We start from the raw sequence: 27,676 nt of genomic DNA, 5'->3' as shown, positions 1-27,676 counted from the left end.
TGACCAAACAGCCACTGATGCAAAGTCTATTCAAACTGTTTAATGCAAGATGTAAAATACAGTAAAAATCATTTGTCTTAAGATGGTTTTTATATGGTTATTTATGTAACCATCTTTATATAAGATGGTTATTTTTTTACATCATGATGAAAAAATGTAGGTTACAGTGAGGCACTTTATATTGAAGTAATTGGGGCCATGTTTTTGGAGGGTTTAAAAAGCACTTGCATTAATTATTCTGTTAAAACTGGTGTATTATTTGAGATGTAAAATGGTTTAAATCAACATTTTTGTGGTCATTTTAGGGTTTAAGGCATAATGTTGTCATGGCAACGAAGTTGTAAAATTAAATGTTGGCCTAACTTTACACACAAAATATTATTAAGCAATTTTTGTCCACGCTAAAATAATTTTAACATGCATATTTTATGTCTTGTGGCTATAATTTTGAAACTGCGAGTATTTTAACATTTACAGATCGGCCACATTCACTTCCATTGTAAGTGCCAGTATCCAGATTTGTGCTTTGGATGATCGAAATTATTATTTTTTCTAATCAACATTATGCATAATTTACTAACCCTTATCCCAACACAGATGTGTATGACTTTCTTCTGCAGAACACAAATGAAGATTTTTAGAAGAATATCTCAGCTCTGTAGGTCCATACAATGCAAGTGAATGGTGACCAGAACTTTGAAGATCCAAAAAGCACATAAAGGCAGCTTAAAAGTAATCCAAACAACACCAGTGGTTTAATCCATGTCTTCAGAAGAGATATGATAGGTGTGGATGAGAAAAAGATCAATATTTAAGTACTTTTATACTTTAAATTCTCCTCCCTGCCCAGTAGGTGGCGATATGCACAAAAAATGTGAATGGCCAAAAACAAAAAAGAAGATTGTGAAAGTGAAAGTGGAGATTTGTAGTTAAAAAATGTTTACTTGATCTGTTTATGTGCTTTTTTTGGAGCATCAAAGTTTTGGTCACCATTCACTTGCATTGTGAGGATCTACAGAGCTCAAATATTCTTCTAAAAATCTTCATTTGTGTTCTGCAGAAGAAAGTAAGTCTGCTTGTCTGCCTAACAAATGATCAAATACTATTTAAAAGCTCCCATTTGAGTGAGTTTTATCGCTCACTTGATATTTATTTATGAGTGGTAGTCGAATACAAGTCATTTGGAAAGTTACAATTTGTATTTATGCATTCATTTAAATCATTTGAAACCAGGTTAGTCCTTTAATAATTCACATTTATTTTAACAGAGAGTCCTGGCCAAATTTTTATCATAAAAATATATAATAAGTTCATGTTAATTGGTGTTTTATATGGTCTACTCTACCATGATAAGCAACAATGAGCTCTCCATTGTTTTGTTTTTTTAATATGTTGTGAGCAATAAACATAAAGTGATATATTCTTTAAATTGCAGTAAAAACACACACACAAACACACACACACATTACACATGTAGGTACAGATTCAAATGGTTTAATTCATCGTGACAAATGGATCGATGTATCGTTTATAATAAAGTTTTTTTCACAAAGTACAACTATAAAGAATAATTTGTTTTGTAAACTGTTTTTTTCCAAATTTTCCATGATTAGTACAATTTACAGTAAATATTACAATTCTAAATAAACACTTTAAATGACAATTTAATATAAATATTGCAAATTGATAAAATTTTGAAATGAGCCAATTTGTTTGTCCTACATGTCCCTGTCCTTTAACGTGACATATTCACTGGTCTGAGTAGCATCATCTTCTCCTGTGAATGTCTCTGCAGCCATGCGGCGAGCCTCTCGAGTGAGCCGGTTAAACCGTCTGAGGAAGAGGATGACAGAGACAAGGAGGAGCACTTGAACAGTGATGAAGATGAAGAGGCTGATCTGAGAGGCCAGAGCTAAATTACACACCCAATAACGACATGATTCCAAAACCTCCTCCTCCACCAGATAAACCACCAGACGCCCCCGCAGGTGCGCAGGAGAACTACAGCTCACATTCCTGGAAAACATACAGTACAGACAGCTTTACTGTGAATGCAGTTTAATTGTTCATGAATGCAGAACCTACAAAACACTTGCAGACCAATCCCAGACCACCTAAAACCCAAACTCAGACCTCTACCAGAACAACTTAGATATAGTCCAAAACCAGACTCCCTGAGATCCAGACCAATTCCAGACCCCCAAGGAACCAGACCAATACCAGACCCCCCTAAGACCAAGACCGATACCAGACCACCTAAGGCCTAGACACAGACCACCCAAGACATAGACTAGTACCTGACCCCTAAGACCCAAACTCAGACCACTTTACAGACATCCTAAGATGTAGACACTGACCAATACCAGACCCCCAAAAACCCATATCCAGACCAATACCAGACCACCTAAATCCCAAATTCAGACCATTACCAGACAACCTAAAGCCTACCAGACCTAAAACCCAGACCAATATAAGACCCCCTTTAACACAGACCATCTAAGTCCAAGACCAATACCAGACCCCTAAGACCCATATCACCTTAAACCCACATTCAGACCATTACCAGACAACATATAGCCTAGACTCAGACCTGAAATCCAGACCACTGTTAACACAGTCCAACTAAGACCTAGACCAATACAAGGCATCCTAAAACCCAGAACAATATCAGAAACCCCAAAACCTAGAGCCAAAACAATACAAGACAACCTAAAACCCAAACCAAGAACTTAAGACATACACCCAGACCTATACCAGACCTCCTGAGACCCAGACCAATGCCAGTCTTCCTACAACACAAACCACCGATGACCCAAACCAGTACCAGACACCCTTAGACCCAGATTCAGACCAATCCCACCCTCTTTAAGACCCAGATACAGACCAATACCAGACACCCTAAGACCAAGACAGTACCAGACCACCTAAGCCCCAGACCAATATCAGACCCCTAAGACCCAGATACAGAACAATACCAGACAACCTAAGACCAAGACCAATACCAAACAACCCAAACGCAAACCATTACCAGACCCCCTAAGACCCAGACCAATATCAGACCCCTAAGATCCAGATACAGACCAATACCAGACACCCTAAGACCAAGTCCAGTACCAGATCACCAAAGACCCAGACCAATATCAGACCCCTAAGACCCAGATCACTACCAGACACACTAAGACCCATATCCAGACCACCTAAGACCTAGACCAATACCAGACACCCTAAGACCAAGACAGTACCAAAGCACCTAAAACCCAGACCAATATCAGACCCCTAAGACCCAGATACAGATCATTACCACACACCCTAAGACCAAGACAGTACCAGATCACCTAAGACCCAGACCAATATCAGACCCCTAAGATCCAGATACAGACCAATACCAGACACCCTAAGACCAAGTCCAGTACCAGATCACCTAAGACCCAGACCAATATCAGACCCCTAAGACCCAGATCACTACCAGACACACTAAGACCTAGACCAATACCAGACACCCTAAGACCAAGACAGTACCAAAGCACCTAAAACCCAGACCAATATCAGACCCCTAAGACCCAGATACAGATCATTACCACTCACCCTAAGACCAAGTCCAGTACCAGATCACCAAAGATCCAGACAATATCACACCCAGATACAGAACAATACCAGACAACCTATGACCAAGACCAATACCAAACCACCCAAACGCAAACCATTACCAGACCCCCTAAGACCCAGACCAATATCAGACCCCTAAGACCCAGATACAGACCAATACCAGACACCCTAAGACCAAGTCCAGTACCAGATCACCTAAGACCCAGACCAATATCAGACCCCTAAGACCCAGATACAGACCAATACCAGACACCCTAAGACCAAGTCCAGTACCAGATCACCTAAGACCCAGACCAATATCAGACCCCTAAGACCCAGATACAGACCAATACCAGACACCCTAAGACCAAGTCCAGTACCAGATCACCTAAGACCCAGACCAATATCAGACCCCTAAGACCCAGATCACTACCAGACACACTAAGACCTAGACCAATACCAGACACCCTAAGACCTAGACCAATACCAGACACCCTAAGACCAAGACAGTACCAAAGCACCTAAAACCCAGACCAATATCAGACCCCTAAGACCCAGATACAGATCATTACCACTCACCCTAAGACCAAGTCCAGTACCAGATCACCAAAGATCCAGACAATATCACACCCAGATACAGAACAATACCAGACAACCTATGACCAAGACCAATACCAAACCACCCAAACGCAAACCATTACCAGACCCCCTAAGACCCAGACCAATATCAGACCCCTAAGACCCAGATACAGACCAATACCAGACACCCTAAGACCAAGTCCAGTACCAGATCACCTAAGACCCAGACCAATATCAGACCCCTAAGACCCAGATACAGACCAATACCAGACACCCTAAGACCAAGTCCAGTACCAGATCACCTAAGACCCAGACCAATATCAGACCCCTAAGACCCAGATACAGACCAATACCACACACCCTAAGACCAAAACAATACCAGACAACCTAAGACCCAGACAAATACAAAAAATAAATAAATCACATAAATTCTAAAGAAAAATATCAAATAGTGAAAAGGGTCAACTATTCTGTTATTTCCCACTAATAACAGAAAATTATAACACAAGAATCAAAAAATTTCATAAGACCAAGAACTCAGCCCTACACACACACACACACACACACACACACATTTTCACACACTGACCGTATCAAATCATTGTTTCTCTGTTTCAGAAGCCATCCTCTCAGGTAGAGGACACCGCAGTCACATGACCACGGGTTACCGTGGAGAACCGCCTGGCGCAGGGCAGACAGTGAGTCCAGTAGGGCATTGGGCAGTGAAGTCAGGTGATTATCATTCAGGTGGAGTTCAGTGGTGTGTGGAGGGAAAGAGGAGGGCAGTGTTGCCGTGGTGAGGCCGCGTTTACTGCAATCTACCACAGTACCGCTGCAGGAACACACCTGAGGACAAACAGCCTGAACCACAAACATCTCACTACACAGCACAGACAGGAGAACCTTCAACACAAGCAGAACACACCTCATACTCGCTCACACACTACAGAGAGAGACATATATGAGAGAAATGAGACACTAGGATTATTTTGATATACACTTTTAAAATTAAAACGCTTTTATGCTGGCATCACCATATATGCTGTTATTAATATAGGTAACAATATGTAACAACAAGCAATGGTGAATTGTTCAACACATTTTAACATTGAATGATTATCATATATACATTTTATTTCACCTAGAAAAAGAAAATACAATATGCAATTGTGGTGTCTCCTATTGTTTCCCTCATGGAGACCAGGAGAAAAGTCCTTCTCTGAGTGTGAAGCTCTCGGTCATTTTTATCTTGGTCTTCACAGCTAAATTTGCTTCCTTTTTTTGCTGCTGAAATTCCAGATAGCTCGAAACATCAATGTCTATTCAGTTCAGAACTCAATGTGTTTTTGTGTGTGTGTGTAAAGGCTTTAAACAGCCGTGGATCAGCGAGAGAGAAATTAAAATAATACGTGGAACTTTTAGGTGTGCAAATGTTTACAGTCTGTATTTCTCTTTATTCTAAAACACCTTTTTATTCATTCACATTGCAAAATTTTTTTTCTTAATTAGTATTTTTGTCTTGTTTTCCAGTAAAAATGTCTGAACATCCTTAAAACAAAACTGTAAGACAAATCCTGTTCAAATTACGGTAAAAACTGGCAGAAATTTACAGTAAAAGTACAGGGAACATGTTGCTGTTATTACAGGATGCAATTTTGGTGCATGTATATTTTTACAGGATCACGGTTTTATATTTAGACAAAATATAATATATAAAAATCTAATTAAATATGATCGGTCATGCAGGGATTTATGAAAATGCCAAATTATTATTTTGTGCTTACAGTAAAAGTACATGTATTGTCTTGTTAAACAAAGTCATTTTGCACCCTTAAGTACTGCATATGGTAAATTATATTGTTTACTTAATAAAAATTCTTTATTTATTTTTACAATATTTTACTGTAAAATGACATTCATTGTGCTGTTAAATAAAATACAACAATTTCCCAATAAAAGTTGTTTATATATCTTTTACTGGAAACAAGACAAAAATAATGTTATTTTTGCTGTGCAAATATCGGTTTATAATAACCTTCTTATTTCTCTGAGGTTTCTGTTAGATCCTGTTATAAACAGACGAGCAATGTGAAATCAATAAGAATTCATGAACAAATACAGTGAGAACAAACTATCCTGAAAAGTTCTTACCAGTGTCACAAGCGTCTCTATAAGTGTCAGTATCAGACTGAGGAAGAGTTAAGACTGCAGCATCGACAACAGCTGTGTCTGACTGATAAAATTACTCTCAACACACACACACACACACACACACACACACACACACACACACACACACACAAGCACAAACACATGCACGCACACAAGCATGCACACACACGCACAAGCACACACACACACACACACACACACACAAACACGCACACAAACACTCACACACAAGCACTAACACACAAAAGCACAGAACAACACACAAACCAACACACACAAACACACACATGCACACACAAACAAACACACAAAATAACACAAACCAACACACACAAGCACACACACAAACACAAAAGCACACAACAATACACAAACACACAAACCAACACACACAAGAGCACACACATGCACACACAAACACACAGACAAGCACAAACACAAAAAAATCACAAAACAACACACAAACACACAAACCAACACACACAAACACAAAAGCACACAACAACACACAAACCAACACACACAAGCGCTCACACAAACACAAAACAACACACAGACACACAAACCAACACACACAAGCGCACACACAAACACATACACACAAAAGCACAAACACACGCACACAAACAAACACAAGCGCACACACACTCACACACAGGAAGTGATGCGCAACATTCCCTCTCTGATACTGGGGCTGCTGAACCACTTTCAACTTCTAATAGTGACGCAGAAAAATGCACTTACATCTGAAGGAAAGAGGAATTATACAGTATCAGAAAATATTCAATATTTAAATATATAAATAAACAATAAACACACACACATATACATACACACACATATATATATATATATATATATATACACACACACGTTATATAACAACATTATTAAACAGCCTTGAAACCTTGTGGACAAAACAAAAAGACAACTTGTGAAATATTCACATTTATTAGTGAGCCTTACTTCAAGATTTACTATATAGTAATTCACCAACAACACTAATATAATTTATATTATTATTGTCAAACAAGCAAAGATGCACAGTCTGAACTGAGAAAGTTTATTGGTAACAATTATTTAAATCGTATCTGCACATTCACTTCGAACAATATAAAAAACAAAACTGCCATTGAATCCAACAAATGCACAAAATCTATCTCATACATATCAACACATGTCCACCGCACTGTTTCAGAAAATAATATTATAGAAAAACTCACACATTCATCTGGCTAAGCAAATAAAAAAGTACATATAAATTAGACCCCTTAAAAGTTAATTTAAGTTAATAATACCGTTTTTTATGTTTCTCTTAGACAAGAGCATGGCAGCTGCACCATATTTGATCCAGGCAAACAGAAACAATGAGCAAATAAATGTACAGCAAATGTAAGACTGAATCTGATAAACCTGTATATATGATATCTGTACAGTATCATTTAAATGCATTCACATCTGAGAGCTGCAGTGTGTGTGTCACTGATCTTTGTCATGCATCTGTTTTTGCATCTTCTCCAGCATCTCTTGCATTCTCTTCAGCTGCAGATATAAAACGACTCAGTCAAAACCACAAAAATGACATTTTCTTCTAATCCACTTTCATGAGGAACGGGTTGCACAATATATTGGTGATCAACTCGATATCGGCAGTTAGTCTGATATATTAGAAGAAGATAATAATAAGGCTTACTTTCTCTCATTCAGCTAGTAGTTTGAATGCCTTTTATTTCTAATAGCCTTTTTCGATTCCGGTTTAAAGGGACAGTTCACTCAAAAATGAAAATTCTCTCATCATTTACTCACCCTCATGCCATCCCAGATGTGCATGACTTTCTTTCTTCTGCAGAACACAAATGAGGATTTTTAGAAGAATATTTCAGCTCTATAGGTCCATACAATTCAAGTGAATGGTGGCCAGACCTGTGTAGCTCCGGAAAGCACATAAAGGCAGCATAAAAGTAATTAATACGACTCCAGTGGTATAATCCATGACTTCAGAAGTGATATGATAGGTGTGGGTGAGAAACAGATCAATATTTAAGTCATTTCTTACTCTAAATCTCCACTTTCACTTTTACATCTGAAAGTCACATGTGGTGCCGGTTCAGTTTCACTTTCACATCTGAAAGTGAAAGTTAAAGTGGAGATTTAGAGTCAAAAAAGGACTTAAATATTGATATGTTTCTCCCACACACCTATTATATCACTTCTGAAGACATGGATTAAACCACTGGAGTCGTATGGATTACTTTTATGCTGCCTTTATGTGCTTTCTGGAGCGACAAACGTCTGGTCACCATTTACTTATATTGTGTGGACCTACAGAAATGAAATATTCTTCTGAAAATCTTCATTTGTGTTCTGCAGAAGAGAGAAAGTCACACAAGATAACTTTCCTTTTTTGGCGAACTATCCCTTTAAACGGTACAAAACAAACTATCTTTCTCTTATAATATTTAATGCATGAAAATGTACATTTTATTAAAAACGGTTCTAAAAATACAGTCAAAACTTCAAAGATGTATAATTCTGGCAATCATATTGGTTATCTGACATAAAATAACGTAAAAATTATCCGTAGACAGTTTTTGGACCAAATTTATTATCCGTAGACAATTTGACCAAAAACAATAAACGTGTAATTATTTATATTATTATGAAGAAAAAAAAATGAATAACAGTAACTTCAATTACAGTAAGTACACACTAAAGTTGTGCATTTTTGTGGGGATTTTATGCTATTTAAATCTACCCTTAAATTGATCAATTACACCATTAATTTGCATATGCAAATAAGCACATTTACATTAATTTCACTACAGTAAAAACCTACACTTCTATAAGTTGAAACATGAATAAAATATGAGAATGTGTCATGTATTGGGGCAGATTGCTGCCATGTGGTGCAAAACAACAACAATTAGATGCCAAAAATAACCAGCAGATGGCTGCAGAGATCCACTAATTCATTCCTGGTTGTAACTAAATAAATGCGTGTGTGTGTGTGTGTGTGTGTGTATGTGTGAGCGTGTATTTATCACTTTGTGGGGACCAAATGTCCCCATAAGGATAGTAAAACCTGAAATTTTTGACCTTGTGGGGACATTTTGTCGGTCCCCATGAGGAAAACAGCTTATAAATCATACTAAATTATGTTTTTTGAAAATGTAAAAATGCAGAAAGTTTTCTGTGAGGGTTAGGTTTAGGGGTAGGGTTAGGTTTAGGGGATAGAATATAAAGTTTGTACAGTATAAAAACCATTATGTCTATGGAAAGTCCCCATAAAACATGGAAACACAACATATGTGTGTGTGTGTGTGTGTGTGTGTGTGTGTGTGTTCTGCATTGTGACTGAATTATTGATTTTATTTCACACATCCCCCCAAAATAAATGCTTTGTGTTATAGTCTCACCCATTTATCTCCTATGTGAACATCAAAAGTGTTGCTTTTTTTTGTCACGTGGCCTAAACTTATCGAATCCAGCCCAGTTTTATTTTTCCCAGAGGGCAAAATTTAGAAAAAGTAACCAAGCCTCGAGCCACTCAGACGAAGTGTCCCATTTCTATTAAAGAAACCATATTGATTTCAGTCAAACATGACCGAACAGTGCACAAGAGTAAAAGGCCCAAATATGAAGCTTATAATTAAAAAAAAGGAAAAACATTCATTATTTTGTTAAACTTGTGTATTAAGCTGTTCGGTTGTTTAAATCGTAATTTTTACAGTTATTTTAGGGCTTTGGAGTTATGTTGTGATTGCAACGAAAAGGTTAGTAAGAGATTTTATCACACTAAAATCATGTTTACACATAATGTGTGTCTATGCATTTAATAGGGAATATTTTAACGTTTTAAGGATTGACCCATTCACTTCCGTTGTGTCTCACTCTAAACTTGATTTTGTGCTTCTAAATGAACTTTTGTGGTAATCAACGTTATACCACATATGCTGTTGATTGAGTTTAACCCGGACCCGTAACAGACGTCAGTCAGTGATGGCTGATATATTTCGTACCTCTTCATCTTTCATCTTGATAAGCCTCTCCGTCTCCACGTCTGGTGTGGGCAATGGCATGATGGGTAGCGGGCTGTCTGTAAGGTTATCCTGCACAAGTTTACTGCAACACACACAAACATGCATTACATTAAAGTCACCTATTGATGGCACGATGCATTCTGCAAATTCTGTAAGTTAAAATAAAAAATTGTGTTGGGATTTTGGTTCCTGGCATTGTTCATGATATTTATATCAATCACTGTCAGTGAACTTCTAACACACACCTGGTCATCTCCTGTATGCAATGCGCTCTGTAGTTTTCGTAGTGCACATCACAGGTCACGTCTTTCAGGTCGTGCATGTGAGAGCGAATCAATATGTTCCTCAACTTCACAAAGTCACAGTGAGACTGATTCTCCACTTGAAAAAACACACACACAAAATGTTATTTATTTCACAACAATTAATACAAACACATTGGCATCCTTAAATGTGTTTGTATGCAAAGCCCATGAATATGTAATTATGCAAAGCACATTGAATATGCAAAGCGCATGACATAATTACATATTATGCAACGTAAATTGAAAATGTAATTATGCAACGTACATTGAATATGTAATTATGCAACGTACATTGAATATGTAATTATGCAAAGTACATTTAATATGTAAATATGCAACATACATTGAATATGTAATTATGCAAAGTACATTGAATATGTAAATATGCAACATACATTGAATATGTAATTATGCAAAGTACATTGAATATGTAATTATGCAAAGTACATTAATTATGTATATATGCAAAGTACATGAAAGTTTACACGTTTTGTAAGTGTTCATCGTGTTTCTAAACACACTGACCTTCTACTGTACCCCAGGGGTAAAGACGCCCTCTGACCCGCTGGCCTCTGGCCTCCACTACTGCATTACTGCAAATGACAGCAAATGGAGTACACTCCTGTAACACACATACAAACAGATGATCAAATTTAATGTATCACTTACTATTTTATATGATATTTACAGTAACACTGAATTCTGCTTCATGATCACAATCTTAACAGCAGGAAACAGTCTATGATCCGAGTAAAACCAGCCCAAACGGGCCTAAATTATCTGGAACAATAACTCCAACTTTGCATTTTGGGTTGAGCCGTGAGAATCCATATAAAAGTGCTTCAAATGATAAGAATAATGCAATGTTACATTTAATTTAATTGTTCTTTTTTCATTTGATTAAAGCCTTAATGGATTTGTTTATTTAGACACCCTTTTGATGTTAAATTAAACTGAATTAATCTTTCATTTAGCATGCAGCGATGCTTCTGTTCATGAATACACCTTCCCCTTACATGTGCAAAAGAATCCTTATTGATCGACAGCCTTTACATATTGGTTATTAGCAAATTGTTATTATTTTTGGCATTGTGAGAGAGCTAAAAATGACGCACTTCCTACTAAATCGTAGAACGAATGGGTGTGACGTCATTTAGAGTGAAATCTGGCCATCTGGTGTTTTTCAGTTTGTATCCGTGGCTCAGCTCGCCATGGTGAACTTTCAGGAAAACATCGTACAAGCTGCTAAACACCTCCTTACTGCTATTGGTCCACATCACTGGTAGGTGTGACCTGAAGCTCCACCTACTTTTGATGCCGACGACTAATTCCAGGATCAGTCAACATGAACACGTCAGGCACGCAGAGTCATTAGCGAGCTAGTGCGAACGAACCCACATCTGTATGATCGTTCACATAGAGACATTTTCCAAGAAAATGTCATGCGATTATTTAGGTTTTGTTTAATTAGTCCATAAATGGAATCAAATCTGCTCAAATACTCTTAAGTGCCCATTCACTCATTTGTTTATATGCCAAAGCCAAAAGCCTTTCACACATCTGCCCAGGGTAAGATATACCTCCCTTTATTCTTTTGTCTGTATTCTACCCATCAATGCTCTTTTATACACCCATCTTTGCAGTAGCACCAGTGTCATCGTAAATAATGGGTGAGTGTAAAGGGTGCATATTCTGGCCCCTGTATAGCGTGTTAGCGCATTAGCGCCATAAATGCAAAAGGTAAACATTACAAATGACACATTACCTTCTGCATGTATATTACTTTAAATCATCATCGAGTAGTTAAAACAGCTTCTTTTACTGATCTCGTGTGGCATGACGCCACTGAAAACACATTTTAATGTCATATTATAAAATGAAAGGAGTTTATGATTTTTCTGCGTCAATTCAGAGGCATATTAATGAGATTGGTTCATTTGTACCTTCAGTTCTTTGTCCATCTTTTTAAACTCCTCCTCTTCATCAGAGTCACATTCAGGAAACTGATACACTTTTATCCCAAATCGCTCAATCTCGTCTCGCACCTGCAGGAATGCAGAATAAAGCAGCCACGGGTCAATGCTAAGAACGCAATTCTGCGCATCCTGCTGAATGAGTCAACCTGCCATATAACTTTTAAGTGCATCTGATTTACTATCATGGGGGAAACTACTGTGGGAATTAGGACAAAAGATAAGAGGATATCTCTAACCCTGTCCTTGAGTTTTTTGACTTCATTGGGAGTGAGACAGTCGGCTTTAGAGATCAGAGGAACAATGTTCACTTTCTCATGTAGCGCCTTCATGAACGCCACATCCACCGGCCGCAACCTGCACCGCAAACACGAATAAGATGATTCCTAACAAATACACTGTATTATTATGCAGACATGAACATTATGATATTTTGACCCATATTTGGACACTCGTCCCACTCCACTACACGCACACTCATTGTGCTTTTCGTACCCATGTCCAAATGGCGGTATGAAGTACAGACAGCAGTGTACTCTGTTGTCAAGTATGTTCTTTCTGTTAAGTCCACTCTCGTCCCTGAAGTACTGCTCAAACTGTTGATCAATGTAGTCTGTGATGGGCTTCCAACTGCAACACACACACACACACACACACACACACACACACACACACACACACACACACACACACACACACACACACAGTGCTCAGAATGAGAGAACTGGACACAACTGTGTCCATGTCAGGATGGGAGCAGCTGAATTCTCACCATTCATTATTATTAACAGCGTCTCCAAACCCTGGCGTGTCCACGATGGTGAGTTTGAGTTTGACTCCTTTCTCTTCGATGTCCACTGTGTGTTTGGTGATTTCAACAGTCTGATGAATGCGTTCTGTTATGGGAGAAACGCAACCAGTCTACATAAGGTTCAAACAAAACATACCATTACACCTTTTTAAAAATGACTATATATAATATCTATAAATTACGACAGTCCCACAGTTGTGGCGTTTTCCACTACACCAAACAATGACTTTATTAACCCCCAAACTTTTGCTAAAAGTGCCTGAACCACTGTCTCTCTGTCAATCTATCTTTCTTTTTTCTGTCCATCGATCTTTCTTTTTCTGTCTGTCTCTCTCTCTATATTTCTCCATTCTCCATCCATCTGTCTGTATGTCCAACGTCTGTCTGTCTGTATAACCTTCCATCCATCTGTCTATCTATCTACTGTGCCTTCTTGTCTTTTTGTCTGTCTGTCTCTCTCTCTCTATGTCTGTGTGTCTATCTTTATGTCTGTCTTTCCCTGTTTTTCTCTCCATCATCCATCCGTCCTTCCATCCATCCGTCCTTCTCTCTCTCTGTCTTTCTGTCTGTCCATCCATTGTCTGTCTATCTTTCTGACGGTCTATATCTGTCTGCCTGTTTCTCTATGTCTGTCTGTCTGTTCATCCTCCCATCCATCTTTATGTATGTCCATCGTCTGTCTGTCTGTGTGTGTGTGTCTGTCTATCTATCTATCTTTCTGTCTGTCTGTCTCTCTATGTCTGTTTTTCTTTCCACTCTTCCATCCATCCGTCTGTTTATCTATCTATCTATCTATCTGTCTGTCTGTCTGTCTGTCTATCTATCTGTCTGTCTGTCCTTCCATCCGTCCGTCTATCTATCTGTCTATCCTTCCATCCGTCCGTCTGTCCGTCCGTCTGTCTATCCATCTCTTTCTGTCTGTCTGTCCATCCATCCATCTGTCTATCTCTCTCTCTCTCTCTCTGTCTGTCCATTCTTCGATACTGTCTGTCTGTCTGTCTATCTATCTATCTTTCTGTCTGTCTGTCCTACCATCCATCTGTCTGTCTGTCTATGTCTATCTTTCTGTCTGTCCTTCCATCCATCTGTCTGTCTGTCTATCTATCTCTCTCTCTCTATGTCTGTCCATTCTTCCATATATCTGTCTGTCTGTCTCTATGTCTTTCTCTCATCCATCCTTCCATCCATCCGTCCGTCTGTCTCTCTCTCTCTCTCTCTCTCTCTCTATGTATGTCTGTTCTTCCATACATCTGTCTGTATGTCTATCTTTCTGTCTCTCTGTCTGTCCATCCATCGTCTGTCTATCTATCTATCTTTCTGTCGGTCTATATCTGTCTGCCTGTTTCTCTATGTCTGTCTGTCTGTTCATCCTCCCATCCATCTGTCTGTCTGTCTGTCTGTCTGTCTGCCTGCCTGCCTGTCTGTCTATCTATCTATCTTTCATAACAGCCATAAAGATTAAAATTGTTATTGGGAGTTGAGAACATGACTGTTCTCAATTTAAATTACGTTACAAAATTAATGTGTAAAACATGTTCCAAGTTACAGAAACAGTTCTCTACATAACAGATGTAATTTAACAGATAAATCTCTCATGCAGAGAATTCTTACCTTCTGCATTTAGTAATTTTCTGTCTTTATAGAGATCTGTGAGGAAGAGGCTGTTAACTAGAGTAGACTTGCCCAAACCAGATTCACCTAAACACACAGATGAACAGATTATTGGCAATATGTGCATGTGTTGACTTGTGTACTGTTTTATGTTTGCTTTATGTCAGTGAAAGTCAACGCTGATGCTGACACATGCCGTAGTGATGAAATCACACAGACCTGCCACCATTAGAGTGAAATCAAAGCCCTTCTTCACTGACTTCCTGTGCACCTGATTAGGAAGCGTTGCAAAGCCAACATACTGCTTATCCTGAGAAAGAAACAGAGAGAACCCTAATTTAAAGGGATAGCTCAGCCAAAAAAGAAAATTCAGTCATCATTTACTCACTCTCATGTTGGTCCTAGCCCATATGATATGATCAAAACATAAAAGGAGACGTTAAGCAGAATGTCTAAGCTGCTGTTTTCTAACAGATAAAAAATATAGTGACCAGTTTGAAATATAGTGCAAGTATGTTTAAGATATTTTCATTGTATGGAACAGAAGGATGTGAACATTATGCTAAACATCTCCTTTGGTATGCCACAGAATGAAAGTAAGTTATATAGGTTTGGAATGACATGAGGGTGAGTAAATAATGGACCCTTTAATATCCCTTAAACTTGAATGAATGGTCAGCCTGTCACAAAAATAAAATTGCATGAAAAGTGCAGTACTGTTGAGTCGCCCCCTGTTGATCTCCACTGACTGCACAGGAAACCGCACAGCAGTCATCAACGGTCAAAAGACAGAAGCTCTCTGAACGTTGAGATTATTAACATTGATGCAGTGAAAGGAAGCAAAATAAAACCAAATAGCAAAACCATCTCAGTCGCCATGTCAAGTAGACCCCAGCGGCCACAAAACACACACAGCAACCCTATTGACACAGACTGAAAAGGGCTTTTAAACACATCTTCAAACTCCAGCCAAACACAACTCATCTCACTGCTGGAACATCTCAGATCCTGTCATGTGTTTCCATCAGTCCATCATGCTAGAAAAGAGAAACCCTATCAGGTCTCACCCCATGCATGCAGTTTGTGTGTGTGAGAGAGAGGGAACAAGAAAGAGGGAGAAGACTAAATAAAAATGTGTGCATGGAATACAATTATGGTTGATGCTACAAAACGAGAGTGAGAACTAGATTTGTCACATCTTCTGAAGAAAATGTGAGTGGTGATTTCCAGTCCAAAACTCATCACCAAAACGCTCAAGTGATGCTTTGTGTTTTCTGAGGTGTTCTTAGTGGTTTTCAGCATGTTGCTATGCGGTTGCTAGGATGTTGCTATGTGGTTGCTGAGGTGTTCTGAGTGTTCTTTTTAGTGTGTTGTTATGCAGTTCCTGGGATGTTGCTATGTGGTTGCTAAGGTGTTCTGATCGTTCTTTTTAGTGTGTTGTTATGCAGTTCCTGGGATGTTGCTATGTGGTTGCTAAGTTGTTCTGAGTGTTCTTTTTAGTGTGTTGTTATGCAGTTCCTGGGATGTTGCTATGTGGTTGCTAAGGTGTTGTTCTTTTTAGTGTGTTGTTATGCAGTTCCTGGGATGTTGCTATGTGGTTGCTAAGGTGTTGTTCTTTTTAGTGTGTTGTTATGCAGTTCCTGGGATGTTGCTAAGGTGTTCTGAGTGTTCTTTTTAGTGTGTTGTTATGCAGTCCCTGGGATGTTGCTATGTGGTTGCTAAGGTGTTCTGAGTGTTCCTTTAAGTGTGTTGTTATGCAGTTCCTGGGATGTTGCTAAGGTGTCCTGAGTGTTCTTTTTAGTGTGTTGTTATGCAGTTCCTGGGATGTTGCTATGTGGTTACTGAAGTGTTCTTTTTAGTGTGTTGTTATGCAGTTCCTGGGATGTTGCTATGTGGTTGCTAAGGTGTTCTGATCGTTCTTTTTAGTGTGTTGTTATGCAGTTCCTGGGATGTTGCTATGTGGTTGCTAAGTTGTTCTGAGTGTTCTTTTTAGTGTGTTGTTATGCAGTTCCTGGGATGTTGCTATGTGGTTGCTAAGGTGTTGTTCTTTTTAGTGTGTTGTTATGCAGTCCCTGGGATGTTGCTATGTGGTTGCTAAGGTGTTCTGAGTGTTCCTTTAAGTGTGTTGTTATGCAGTTCCTGGGATGTTGCTAAGGTGTTCTGAGTGTTCTTTTTAGTGTGTTGTTATGCAGTTCCTGAGATGTTGCTATGTGGTTGCTAAGGTGTTGTTCTTTTTAGTGTGTTGTTATGCAGTTCCTGGGATGTTGCTAAGGTGTTCTGAGTGTTCTTTTTAGTGTGTTGTTATGCAGTCCCTGGGATGTTGCTATGTGGTTGCTAAGGTGTTCTGATTGTTCCTTTAAGTGTGTTGTTATGCAGTTCCTGGGATGTTGCTAAGGTGTTCTGAGTGTTCTTTTTAGTGTGTTGTTATGCAGTTCCTGGGATGTTGCTATGTGGTTGCTAAGGTGTTCCTGGATGTAGCTATGTCACTAAAAGTTTGCTTATATACAGAATATATTATACAGTATATGTATATAAATACATGTCATTATATACATAAACATAATTTACAATGTCATACATCCTTCTTTATACTGTTTCTCAAACATACAACACATTCTAACTTTCAAGCATGTACCTTTGCAGTTTCTCTCAAGACACACACACACACACACACACACACACACACACACACACACTTAAAAGAGGACATACCATAGGCTTCTATTGTATCCTGTTTTTTACACTGCAAAGTATAATTACAATAGACTAACCTTAACCCACAATCTAACCCTAAAACGTTTTGTCATCTTAGAATGAAAAACAAATATCCCTATGCATCAATTATACAAATGAAGACATCCTCAGTGACCCCAAAGAGATGCCAAATGTAGCTCACTTTTGTCCCATAACTATAGCTAAGTGCTACACTCAACACACAGATACTGCATATTTATATAAATACATACACAACCTTCTGTCGGGTGGTTCGGGTTCGGGGGCACAGAAGTTTCTCCACCAGTTTCTCCTGTAGCATCATGTTGTCCATCCTGACCCAGACAACTCAACCAACACGCCTCAAAATCTGTTCAACCCTGCTTCACCTCTCTCTTTCTCAGTTTAACACTTTAAATGTGTAACACAGTCTTCACCCCGAGTGTAAACTGTCTGTCTCCTTTTCCGTGTTTTCTGTCTGTCTGTTGCCCAAGGCACATCCGAGAGCTCTGTGTTCAGGCAGGCAGAGAGAGAAATCCCCACACAAATGAATGAAATACAAAAGAAGGTAAGAAGGGAGGGATAGAGAGAGAAAAAAAGAAAAGACGTAAAAAGAAAAAAGCATTGAAGCAATGTCAGACAGGAAAGAGATGGGCAGTTAAAAACGGGAATAAAAACACTCATTCATTTAGTTGCTCAATCCTCCCCCCACTTTTTCCACAGTGGATAAGCAGACGGGCATGAGGTGCAGAGATTTCTGTGCGTGTGTGTGTGTGTGTGTTAGAGAGAGAGAGACAGACACATTTAGTAAGATGGGAGCCACACCCTTCCCATCAGAGCTTGCCAGATGGGCACACAGCTTTTCCTCGGACTATAGCACATCTATGCACACTACATTTTCAAATGATTTTTCTTTCCTTTTTAATGACAATCTCAGTTTCAGTTAGTAACAAGAAATAAAAGCTAGCTTTACACATTTAGACAGACATATATATATAGACAGACAGACAGAGAGAGAGATAGATTTACAGACAGACAGATTGATCAATAGATAGAAAGTACAATAGACAGACAGACAGACAGACAGACAGACAGATAGATAGACAGACAGATAGAAATAACTATAGTCAGACAGACAGACAGATAGACAGATAGATAGATAGACAGACAGACAGACAGACAGACAGACAGAAATAACTATAGTCAGACAGACAGACAGTGGATGAATGGACAGTCAGAAAGATAGACATACAGACATATGGATGGAAGGACAGACGGATGGATAGACAGACAGACATTCTCAGATACAGATAGATAGTTAGACAGACAGGCAATGGATGAATGGACAGTTAGAAAGATAGACATATGGATAGAAGGACAGACGGATGGACAGACAGACAGACACACATTCTCAGATAGATAGATAGTCAGGCAGACAGACGATGGACAGACAGACAGACAGACACACATTCTCAGATAGACAGACAGAACAACAGACAGACATTCTCAGATAGATAGATAGTCAGGCAGACAGACGATGGACGGATGGACAGACAGACATTCTCAGATAGATAGACAGACAGATACATATCATGGTTGATATATTACATCTGCTTCATTAATCTCACAGGAAATAGAAGAAATTGAGTGAATTGCTTTGTGGAATACAGTATTCAGTTCGGTCAATGTACTGTAGGTCATCCGAGTATTCCACGGATACATTGGAATACTGTGCACAGTACACATACTGCATACTACATGGTAACATAACAAACATAGCCAAAGTCAAACAACGTCTTACTGAGCTTCTTTTGAGAGGAGAAATCACAAGAGATTATATCAAGACAAATAAAATGACCAGGAATGTTTTGCTTCCAGAGACCTATAGGGGGCACTTGTGTTCTATGAGAAAAAGGAAATTCATTTTTAAAAACTAAAATAAACAGGAAACACAGACAGAAACAATATTAGAATCTGGCTGGGTAGTGTATTGTTTGTCCATTTTAGTAGTCCAATTATTAATCTTATCACTTGGAAAAGTACTAACAAACTTCTCCAAGTGAAGCTTTCCTTAGTTCCAATAATGAACATATATGCAATAAAGTATGATTCACCCCTTTACAGGGTTGATGGGGGTACTGACCATGCATATCTGATCAGTTTGGTGGTGGGGGGGGTCTTTGAATAGAGGGAAACAGATGTCCTAGAATGACACAATAGCCCCTGCTCCCCATTCCTAAAAGCAAAACAACACCCTCTCACTGTGAAGCTGAAGAAAGTCATGTGTGTTTGGAACTACATGGGGGTGAGTAAATGATGACAAAACTGTCATTTTTGAGTGAACTTTATCTTTAAAGTGAGGTGGTGATGTCATCCTTTAATGTCTTTAACATGTGTTGTCTTACATTATACGGTGATTGAGGGTTTGAAACAAACGCGATGACATCGTTATGAAGTACAGGGAGGAGTGAAGACTGGAATACTGAGGAGAGGCGATCTTTGTAGCACCAATTCTGGCTCAAATCTTCTTCTGTCAATCTTGCTGTTGCATTTGAGCAACATCACAGGCGATTTGACTTTATGATCAAAAGCATCTTCGGTGATGCCATCTGTCACAGCGTAAGCAGCTGTGTGAATCACTGGACTGACAGTGAACTTTAGAGCCGAAGCAAGGCACTGCACACAAGTGACCTTTTCAGAGATAAAGATGTGTGAAACTGCAACCAGCCTTCCACACATTTAAGTTATTAAACCTCAATGCAAAGATGACCCAATGAAGACAGCAAGAGAAGCAGAAAAGGAAAGGGTTCGTAGAATTACAGTAAGTGAGAGACTGACATATCTTGAAGCATCAACAGAATGTGTGCGTGTGGGTGTTAACTGTTGCATTACTGCTCTTGTGTAGGATGTTGGACTCTCTAATGACTGCATGCATACAGTATGTGTGTGTTCATGGATCAAGTGCTGAACATTCTGTGCATATTGCATTAAAAGATATTTCAAAACAAATGATTTGAACTTGCTTAAATGAGATCTCACTCTCATATATTTACAGTCACAATCAAGAAACTCTGTAGTAGTATGCATGCAATAACGATGATACAATAAAGCATGATGCAACAAATTTTTATGACATTGATATGACATCACATAATCGGCCATTTCTTTCAGCTGTAATAATAATGATCACAAAACTCAGAATAAACATCTAGCTTCACAGATATCAGAATTCACACTTGTGGCATTTGTTACACGTGCGTCAGATGCTTTTATCTAAAGTGACTTTTACTGCAGCCAAGATGTACATTTATTCAGTATGTGTGTTACCTTGAAATCGAACCCGTGTGCTTAGTGTTGCTAGCGCCACGTACTACCTGTTGAGCTACGCAAACTTGGTTGTTATATGATGTTTGCCATCACTGGCATAAAGTGATGCTGCAATAGCACAGGCAAACCTCACATGCTCCTGCTCTTGTAACCATGACAACGCCTACTTAGAGCAATACAGCACTATCAGAGCTCAAATGGACAGAGCACACACATTATACTGCATGCTTCCTATTCAATGCCCAGAAAAGGTATGATGACAAAGCAAAGGTTTGTCATCTAATTATCTTTCGACCAAAAGGATGCATGATAATCCTGAAGGATGAGATCATGAGAAGTGCGTCAGCCCGGGGAGGGTGACAAACCGTCAGCCCAATCTTCTGCGACGCTTTTAAACATCAAAAGCAGGAGTATGCACACATAATGCTTTTAAAACCACGGCAACAGGTTTAAAACACTAAAATTCAGCTCGCGCACAGTCAAATTAGTCGTATGTGCTTATCGCATGCGTATTTACAGTGTGGAAATCGTTTGTGGTTTGTAAATTGCACCTTTACATCTTTGCTAAAACAGAAGTTAAATTGTGCATTTTGGTGCAGGTGCACGTTTTCTTACCTCGCTGTCATCTGAGCGCGCGCAGCATCAGGTCGCATGTGGGATGCAGGTGGCGCGCGGATGCAGGACGGATGAAGATGCCCAGAAAGAGAGACATGATCAGCATGAAATCCAATGAAACACACTCAAACAGAGTTAAAAACTGTCACTTTGTCTCTTTCGTTACCGGATTTGATCATCCTGCTCTTGAACCAGCTGTTTGTGGTCATGTTTCGGGGTGTCTCTGCTGCTCTGCTCCGTTTGCCTGATGCTTGGAGTTCCGTCTGTCTCGCGCTCAGTCCCGCTGGGAACCCAAGACGTGGAAGAGGAGGCGTGGCCACGTCTGCCGAAACCTCGCCCATGTAAACGTCAATCATCTAATTTCAGATGTACATCATATCCTTTTCTTTATTTTTAAATCATGTGGGTAATTGTTACTATTTGGATCAATGCTTTAATAAGGTATGAAAAACACTACTGTACTTTTTTGTTGCTTTGGGTTAATCATGCAAGGATGAATATTTGTAGTCAATTTAGCACGAATAAGGGCATACATTTGCGTCTTATTATATAATTAATTTAGTATATTTGTAATTATATTTCATGTTTAAGCCTTATAGAATATGCATACTTGTAAATTATATGTATAACTTTCACTAAAGAATGAACTTTATTATTTACCTGTTTGTCTTGTGTAAAATATTATAAAAGTTGCATTTGGTGGCAAACATAATCCTAACTTTGTTTTATATTTGAGTATATTTTCTTATTATATTTCATGTTTAAACTTTATAATAATCATACATTTAAATTATACATTTATAGAATTCACTTAATTTACCTAATTTTTTTAAACCTTTAAAACAAACAAACACCTGTATTATGTAATTTACAATAAATCTATAAAACAGGCATGCAATTCCCTGGTAAATGAAACTGCTCAAATGGATGAGCTGAAATATATATTTTCAAATGCATTTAATTAGAAAAATAGTGCCCTTCTTTTTCTTACAAGCAAAATATCCTTTAACCTCTAATAAGGGGAAATGGTAGATACACATGCGTCTACTCACACAAGAGTTTAAAGTTCATAGGAAATTGCAGCATTTGACCACAGATGACTCAGAAAGTTATTTTATTTCTCAACATGATCAAGTACAAAAAGGAACTTTTAAAATAGGAAAGCTTTACAGTTACTGTACCGCAAGATGAAAATGGTGTTATTCTTTTTAACAGGAGATAACCAAGTCAAAATAACTGGGCTGAACCACAAATACAAAAAAACAAACAAACAAAACAAACAGTGTGTTTACAGACAGTAATAATAGTACAATGATGGTCTTTCTGACCTATTCTTAATACTAGTACCGTTCTTCTCTTTAAAACATATAACGTTAAATGTTCCTGGTAAACAAGAAATATAAAGATCAACTAGAATTTGTCTCTGTAGTATAATGTTTAGTACTAAGTAAAGAGTAGCAAAAATACACGCAATAAAACTGATATAAAAACAACAGAAACCCCAGAACAAAGACAAAGTATTAAAAGAGAAACCCTAAATGTCTGCAGAATATTTCTATGATAGGTGGATTTAAGGCATTTCTGTGAATGAGTTCATGGTGCTGACTTAGTGACACCACGATCAACACTTCAACTTGCACGTCATTTAGTACCATCACAACACTCACGCTCTGCTGAGATCAACAATCATTCCCTTTAATAACAATTTTCCCCTTTCCAAAAGATTTGAATTACCAACAAAACATCATAAGCTACATTTCAAGAGATTGTCCAATTGTCACACTCTTCTCAGTACTGTCCACTAGAGGGAAACGCTGCCCTACGCAAGGCTTGGATCTTACACGCCCTACAGATGTGTTTGAAAAATTGGAGATTGAACCAATTTTGAGAAAAAGTTGATTTGCAAGCATTTGACTCGGCTTCTTAATGATGGTATATTTAAACATGCATGTGCTACTCTCGCTGTATTTCTTCATGAAAGACGTAATGCCAAACACACATGACGGTTTTATCAAGATAAAGACACATTTCCAAACACACACTAACTTCAGTATTCATGAACGTGTACACATTAGTAAACTTGACTAGACTGCATCTACAAATACACAGTCCTCATTTTTATTCAATTTCTCCACAATGAAAGCACTGTATGTGTGTTATAAAGTGTTGATGGGATCAACTGGTAAACTTATGTGATGCTGATACATGAAAAACAACTGTATAAGCGGCGGCTAAGCTGTTCGGCAGAGAAAATCAAGAAACAGTACATTTATTTAATTACATTTCATGTTTAAACCTTATAGAATATGCATACTTGTAAATGACATGTATAACTTTTACTTAAGACTTAATAGAGCTATATTTGGTGGTAAAATTATCTTAACTTTATATTTATTTGAGTATATTTTGAATGTGTATGAATGCTCCTTTAAGTTTCACAATGAAACCGTGACTAACTACAAACTAAATAACTTAAGAGTTTTCCATGCTTTGACAGAAACCGTTGACAAATGACATCATAATGGACCGTTTTGAAAAGTATAGAGGTTATTCGTATGGGCGGAGCTGTAAAGTAGTAAAGGTCACATGATCTAGATGTCATTAACAGGATAAAAATTTAATCTGATAGTCTTTTAAGGGATTTAACCAGTGAATAGTGTTTAAAATTGGGGAGGATTTGCAGAGGATGAAACCTCCAATAAGATGGCACGTCCTGTTCCCACAAATAATACACAAATACACACACACACACATACATACAAAGACACACACTCTTAGTTGTCTCCTGGTTTAATTTTCATCTGCGCTTGCATCTGTGCGATCATCTGCTGCATGCGTCTCAGCTGCAAGAGAAATAAAGATGCTGATAATGCATCTCTGGTGCAATGGAAAATATTTGATGATAAAATGAATAAAAAAAAGAAAATTGTGTTTACAATGTTATTGCATGACCTCAAAACACACCTCACGATGACTGACACATATACGGAGTTAAACAAACACAATTATCTCGTCATCTCTAATTAAAGCCTAATCACAACAATCATGATAATCAGAGCGCAAACTGAAATACATTTCCGCTGTTGATAATGTTGTTCAAAACAAAACACGCACACACATTCTATCCATCTCTCATGTCACAAGATATATCATAACAACAATTTGAATGGGTCAAACATGCACAGCAGGAAGCTAATGTCAGTGCCTGTGTAGATGTGCATGTTTACAAATAGGTCTGATTGTGTCCGCACCCGACTGGGATATACGCATGTTCCCATAGGTCAAAGCACGGCACATAATTACACACAACGCCAGAGTCATTAATGCACAGAATAATGGCTCTGAAACCACAACACATCCATATCGAGACGGAGACAGCGACAGAGTTCAGGTCGACTATAACAATGCCAAATTCATATGCACGTGTTAGAGGTGGGTCACAATAGCAGACTAGTCGATTAGGGAGGTGACTGGCTAGTTTATATGGGGGATGCACTTTCATGTCCCTGAGCATTGCTGGGTCTAAAGAGGAAAGTATACTTTGTGCGTCCACGCAGCGGGCAGATGTTTTCGACTCGGGGACGCGGTCATCGCCTGTGTGCATCGACGCGTATGCGCCGGCCATTGACTCAACTAAAAGAGTATCACAAAGAAGTTCTAGTGAGCATCGTTAAACGCGTTCATAGTCGCTCACGGTCAGAAGAGTATACTCACAAAGGCAACGCAGTTGAGCGGGCGTGAACCGATCCGGAATACGCAAAGATGAAGTATACCTGGGCCTTAAGGGGGCCCCCAGAGAAATGCTGAAAAATTATCAAGGGGGACCAAACCAAGCGAAATTAATGAGCAGCAACACCCGCCGATCCGACAAAGATATAAAGACTTGCCCATCCTAAAGACCAAAATGTCCCATCCTAGCATCCCCCCAGGATTTCACCAGGCCTTCAATCATTTATTTTTGGTACTTTTCAAATGTATTTTATGTATAGATTTTTATGTTTTATCCTTGTCCTAGACCTAGACTTTCAATATTATTAACTATGAATATATCCATTATAAAAATGATGGATATTTTTGTTTGTTTTAAGTACTTTGAGAACTTGATTGACAGCAAACTAACTTTTGGATAATGTCGATCTCATCTGTAAGAAAGCAAATCAGAGGTTATTCTTGCTGCGGATGCTAAGAGAGTTTGCCGACAGACAAGGTGTCCTGCAAAGAGTGTATACCAGCCTGGCCGAAAGTATTCTAGTAGCGTTCAACATAACAGTTTGGTACGGACAACTAACGATAGCAAATAAAACAAAACTGGGTAGGATTGTTAAAACTGTGGGTGCCAGACAAAAACCATTGGATGACTTGCACAATAAGACTACAAGGGCACCATTATTACTTAATGCATTATTATTATTTCTGTCTAATGCTTGTTGTGTTGTATGTGTCACTTTCAATAGTATTTTTATTGGCCGTCATTTCCAATCAAGCTGTAATTATGCAAAAAGTGTGAAGTTGAAGAAACACCCCTTTAGTTTTTTTTTCAAAAATAAAAGATCTTTCTAATATTAGATGTAACATTTTTAAATTCATCCCCTTTGAAGTACCGCAGCAACAGCCAAACGCAACGTCTTTTGTCATTGTGCCACATTTTAAGATGCGTTGTGTCGCTTAAAAAAAAAAAATACTGCATACTGTTCTATACCATTGCTCATCTATCAAAAAACTGTAAGAAACGTGTCCGATCAGGGTTGAATAAGCCCTCCAGCACTCCACCGACTATTCGATTTTGAAAATATGTTCTTAAGTACATCCGTGATGCGTGTACATTTTGTGTGTTTGACCCACCTCGGCATCCTTCTCCAAGAGGATCTGATCTTTGTCCAGCACGTCCTCCTCAACCGCTCTGCAAGACACACACGTTATCAGTCCCAAGTGTTCACATAGTTATTTAACAGACTGAAACTGTGATTGTTGATTTGTCGAACCTGCCGGCTTTTTTTAGTCTCTCCGAACGGAAGTTCTCATAGTGTAGATCCTGAGTGACCTCCTGTAGGTCCTGCATGTGAGTTCTACACACACACACACACACACACACACACACACACACACACACACACACACACACACACACACACACACACACACACACACACTTTAAAGGCACAAGTCATCTAAAAAGTTACAATTCTGTTTTCATTTTGTTTTAGCATCCAAGCTTTTTTTCCACACAAGACTGAGTAGTAATTAGGTCAGCCAATTCCCAAAAAGGATAAAACCATAAAAATATAATTAAAGTAGTCCATATGACTGTATACCAAACCTTCTGAAGCAACAAAACAGACCAAAATTTAAGTTGTTATTTGCTTAAAATTTGCCCCACAGAAAAAGCACACTGCTTTAAACTAGCATGAGGGTTTGTACACTTTACAAATGCATATTTCTAACAGCAGAGGGCACTACTGAACCAACATTTTTGAAATCCAGCTTTAGCAGCAGCTCCATCCAGTGACTTTATGAAGATGCAATATTTGCCACCAGAATGAGTATTTTTACCTCACATTTACATTTATGCATTTGGCAGACGCTTTTATCCAAAGCGACTTACAGTGCACTTATTACAGGGACAATTCCCCAGAGCAACCTGGAGTTAAGTGCCTTGCTCAAGGACACAATGGTGGTGACTGTGGGGATCGAACCAGCAACCTTCTGATTACCAGATATGTGCTTTAGACCACTGCACCACCACCACTCCACACCTTGGTTAGGGTATTAAGGTTTTCTAACACCACGTTGTGTCATGCATTTATGTCAAAATCTGAGTTACTGTAGAATTTATCAGTTCAAACCAGTCTGGTCATTTTCTGTTGACCTCTCTCATCAACAAGGCATTTCCATCCACAGAACTGCCGCTCACTGGACGTTTTTGGTACCATTTGGAGTAAATTCTCC

At 38.6% G+C, this 27,676-nt stretch overlaps 3 protein-coding genes across 5 annotated transcripts in view; all 3 read right to left on the bottom strand.

The window, feature by feature from the left end:
* Positions 1 to 1,457: 1,457 nt before the first annotated feature.
* On the bottom strand, positions 1,458 to 6,992 carry LOC127630660 (platelet glycoprotein Ib beta chain-like). Its single transcript, XM_052108297.1, has 3 exons — positions 6,316 to 6,992; positions 4,754 to 5,107; positions 1,458 to 2,016 (listed from the first exon to the last, which is right to left on the bottom strand). The coding sequence occupies exons 2-3, from the start codon at positions 5,092 to 5,094 to the stop codon at positions 1,719 to 1,721; spliced, it is 639 nt and encodes a 212-aa protein (XP_051964257.1). The 5' UTR covers positions 5,095 to 5,107; positions 6,316 to 6,992; the 3' UTR covers positions 1,458 to 1,718.
* A 308-nt stretch (positions 6,993 to 7,300) lies between these two features.
* On the bottom strand, positions 7,301 to 22,025 carry LOC127630649 (septin-5-like). Of its 3 annotated transcripts, none has more exons than XM_052108285.1 (11): positions 21,731 to 22,025; positions 15,296 to 15,386; positions 15,077 to 15,163; positions 13,427 to 13,550; positions 13,150 to 13,284; positions 12,894 to 13,011; positions 12,625 to 12,726; positions 11,207 to 11,303; positions 10,622 to 10,757; positions 10,356 to 10,458; positions 7,301 to 7,878 (listed from the first exon to the last, which is right to left on the bottom strand). In XM_052108285.1, the coding sequence occupies exons 2-11, from the start codon at positions 15,303 to 15,305 to the stop codon at positions 7,816 to 7,818; spliced, it is 975 nt and encodes a 324-aa protein (XP_051964245.1). In that variant the 5' UTR covers positions 15,306 to 15,386; positions 21,731 to 22,025; the 3' UTR covers positions 7,301 to 7,815. The 3 variants fall into 3 exon arrangements, with proteins under 3 accessions (XP_051964245.1, XP_051964244.1, XP_051964246.1); XM_052108284.1 differs by lacking the exon at positions 21,731 to 22,025 and adding an exon at positions 18,048 to 18,415; XM_052108286.1 differs by lacking the exon at positions 21,731 to 22,025 and adding an exon at positions 15,794 to 15,869.
* An 802-nt stretch (positions 22,026 to 22,827) lies between these two features.
* Positions 22,828 to 27,676, bottom strand: part of LOC127630650 (septin-2-like) — a 37,638-nt gene continuing 32,789 nt past the window's right edge. The window contains exons 10-12 of the mRNA XM_052108288.1: positions 26,713 to 26,796; positions 26,573 to 26,630; positions 22,828 to 24,573 (exon numbers count right to left, since the gene is read on the bottom strand). Of these exons, the coding sequence (XP_051964248.1) occupies positions 24,505 to 24,573; positions 26,573 to 26,630; positions 26,713 to 26,796 (211 nt within the window). The 3' untranslated portion in view covers positions 22,828 to 24,504. The remainder of the gene's footprint in view (positions 24,574 to 26,572; positions 26,631 to 26,712; positions 26,797 to 27,676) is intronic.

This window comes from Xyrauchen texanus, chromosome 37 (assembly GCF_025860055.1).
Source record: "Xyrauchen texanus isolate HMW12.3.18 chromosome 37, RBS_HiC_50CHRs, whole genome shotgun sequence".
NCBI classification, from domain to species: domain Eukaryota; kingdom Metazoa; phylum Chordata; class Actinopteri; order Cypriniformes; family Catostomidae; genus Xyrauchen; species Xyrauchen texanus.
The sequence above is the reverse complement of the archived record's forward strand: the minus strand, read 5'-3'. Positions and strand labels throughout refer to the sequence as shown.